General features: G+C 49.1%; 1 protein-coding gene across 1 annotated transcript; it reads left to right on the top strand.

The window, feature by feature from the left end:
* Positions 1-618: 618 nt before the first annotated feature.
* LOC113567141 lies at positions 619-1,110 on the top strand. The gene has a single exon (XM_026994304.1). The coding sequence runs from the start codon at positions 619-621 to the stop codon at positions 1,108-1,110; it is 492 nt and encodes a 163-aa protein (XP_026850105.1).
* The last annotated feature ends 1,323 nt before the right edge of the window (positions 1,111-2,433 follow it).

Consider the following 2,433-nt stretch of genomic DNA (forward strand, 5'->3'; position numbering starts at 1 on the left):
CGTATAGAATCAGTACAGAAAAACTTTTTACTCTTTGCTCTGCGGGGCCTTAGCTGGGATGCGGGTGTAAGACTCCCATCTTACTCTAGTAGACTACTATTAGTAAACCTCCCATCCTTAGTTAACCGTAGAAAAATGCTTGGTGTGATATTTATGCACAACTTGATCAGGGGTGACATAGACAGCCCTGATCTGTTGAGCCGCATAAACTTCACGATTCCTATTAGACTGACTAGAAATTTTATACCGTTGTTCCTTCCACTTTGTAGATCGAATTATTCCTTGCATGAACCGTTTAGGGTCTTATGCTCGGATTATAATTCCCTCTGCCATATTATATCCAACACTAATTCTCTTCCTCTTATTAAATTATTAATCCTTACACACCTTTCTATTAATTAGTAACTGTAGTGGTATTTGTATTTTGATTGCATGCTTAGTTTCTTAGTAAGTTTAGAGCTAATTTTCCTCGAATGTTAGTCTAATATCTATCTTTCTTGCATGTTCGCGATTGGTTCGTTTTGCCTGGGATCCGCGCGTAACAGCCTTCTGCTGGTGTCACAGGGGCCACTTGACGGTGCAGTAACTGCATCGCCTCTTGAAAGATGCAGTCATTGCATGTCAACGTCCAAGTCGGACTCGGAGTGGGAGGAGCTCTCCGACGGCCCTTCACCCAGGGTCTCCCCGCTGGAGTCCCTCGGCGCAGTCGTGCTCTCCGCAATGCAGCCGGAGGACCGTCAGCGCATGGTGGCCTTGTACCACCTCGTCTTGGAGACCGCTGTGGTCAAGGTCGTGCTGCTGGTGCTACAGATGCTGTGCTGCGCGGTGTTCTGGCTGGTCGAGAAGACCGTGGGGGTCAACGAAACCGTCGGCTCGACGCGCCTCCGATTGTGGAACAGCAAGTTCAAGCTGCGCACCATCCAGCGCCAGTTGCTGTGGCGCATGGCCAGTTCCCGGGGCGACGAGACGCTCGTCTTCTTTGCCGTGCTCATGACCACGCCCTGGCTGTTCTCCCTCAGCCTCCTGGGATTAATCCTGTCCCTGGCGGTGCTCCTGAAGAGGACCGTCAAGGAGCTGGTGTTCCAGATACGCCTGCACCTCGTGCTCTAGGGGGAAGCCATCGAGCAGAAAGCAGCAAGCAGTATCCAATCACACACTGACAGAAGACAAACGTCCACACGCCCGACACTCCACCCCTCCCCTCAGAGATGTTTGCACTTCCATTTGGGCATCTATTTTCGTTGATGCCAGAATCGCAATGAAAATATATGCCGAAATATTCGAAATTCAAAGTCAAATTCAAACACAAGAGTTAACAGTCGATCAGATATATCGTTTATCCATATTACGATCCGTTCCGTTTGGACGGGAGGCCACTTGCTCATCTCTCATCCCCGTGATTCCATTTATTATTATTTTTTTTATTTCGCTGCATATTTGTTCTGCAATTTATTCAATGATAAACGGAGGAGGAGAGCATGCAGCAGCAGAAAAACATTTCCGCTGCAGCAGCGATTATGGCAGCCGTGGGGCCTTTGTTGCCCCAATTGCAGGCCCCCGCATACGCACTTCGGAGGCACGGAATCCACCAGAAGCGGCAGCAAATGAATCATTAAATATTCACTGTACTCGTGTTGATTCAGTGATCAGTGATCAAAACAACACAACAAAAGCGTCATCATCCACGATCCACGACCCATGATCCCTGATCCAGAATCCGTAGAAGCATCCATTTTCAGGGCTCTCTTGGGCGCTGGTTGGGGTACGCCTCCGATTTCAATCCCTTGCCACACGGGCAATCCGAGCTAGCCCCGATATGTAAACAGGGTCAAGACTACCTGTGCGAAGGGGGCCAAGAGAGGCGCCGGCTCTTCTTGGGATCCGATTACCGAACCGATTGCATAAGACTCAGCCCAGAAGTGGACATACTCGTGTGCAGCCCTTTCGCCCGGCTATGGCTATTCCCATTTGTGATTACAGTCTGTAGCGCCACAGCAGCTCTTATAGTCTTTGAGCACTAGGCGGTGAAGGGGACGCACAGACGGACGGACGGACGGATGGACAGACGGACAGACGGACAGACAGACAGGGCTCAATCGACTCGGCTATTGATGCTGATCAAGAATATATATACTTTATGGCGTCGGAAACGATTCCTTCTGGGAGTTACACACATCCACTTTTACCACAAATCTAATATACCCCAATACTCATTTTCAAACTGATCCTGCTATAGAATAGAATGCAGAAGAAGACCATAGAAAGTGTGGAAAAAACGTGGGTTGCTGTACTTAGTCGGCCCAGCCTCTTTCTTTTTCTCCTCGTGACCGTCAGAGTGACCGGCAGTGGAAAAAGAAGTCTTGTAGAGCTGACCCAGTTCTATAAACCAAGGTCAAGCCAAAGTCAAAGCCTAGTACAAGTGCCAAGTGCGGC

This window comes from Drosophila persimilis, unplaced genomic scaffold (assembly GCF_003286085.1).
Source record: "Drosophila persimilis strain 14011-0111.01,24,50 unplaced genomic scaffold, DperRS2 tig00001946-arrow-arrow-pilon, whole genome shotgun sequence".
In the NCBI taxonomy this organism is placed as follows: Eukaryota; Metazoa; Arthropoda; class Insecta; order Diptera; family Drosophilidae; genus Drosophila; species Drosophila persimilis.

Bases quoted from the DNA above. Each gene is read 5' to 3' on its own strand.
- LOC113567141 (XM_026994304.1), top strand. From the start codon at position 619: ATGTCAACGTCCAAGTCGGACTCGGAGTGGGAGGAGCTCTCCGACGGC.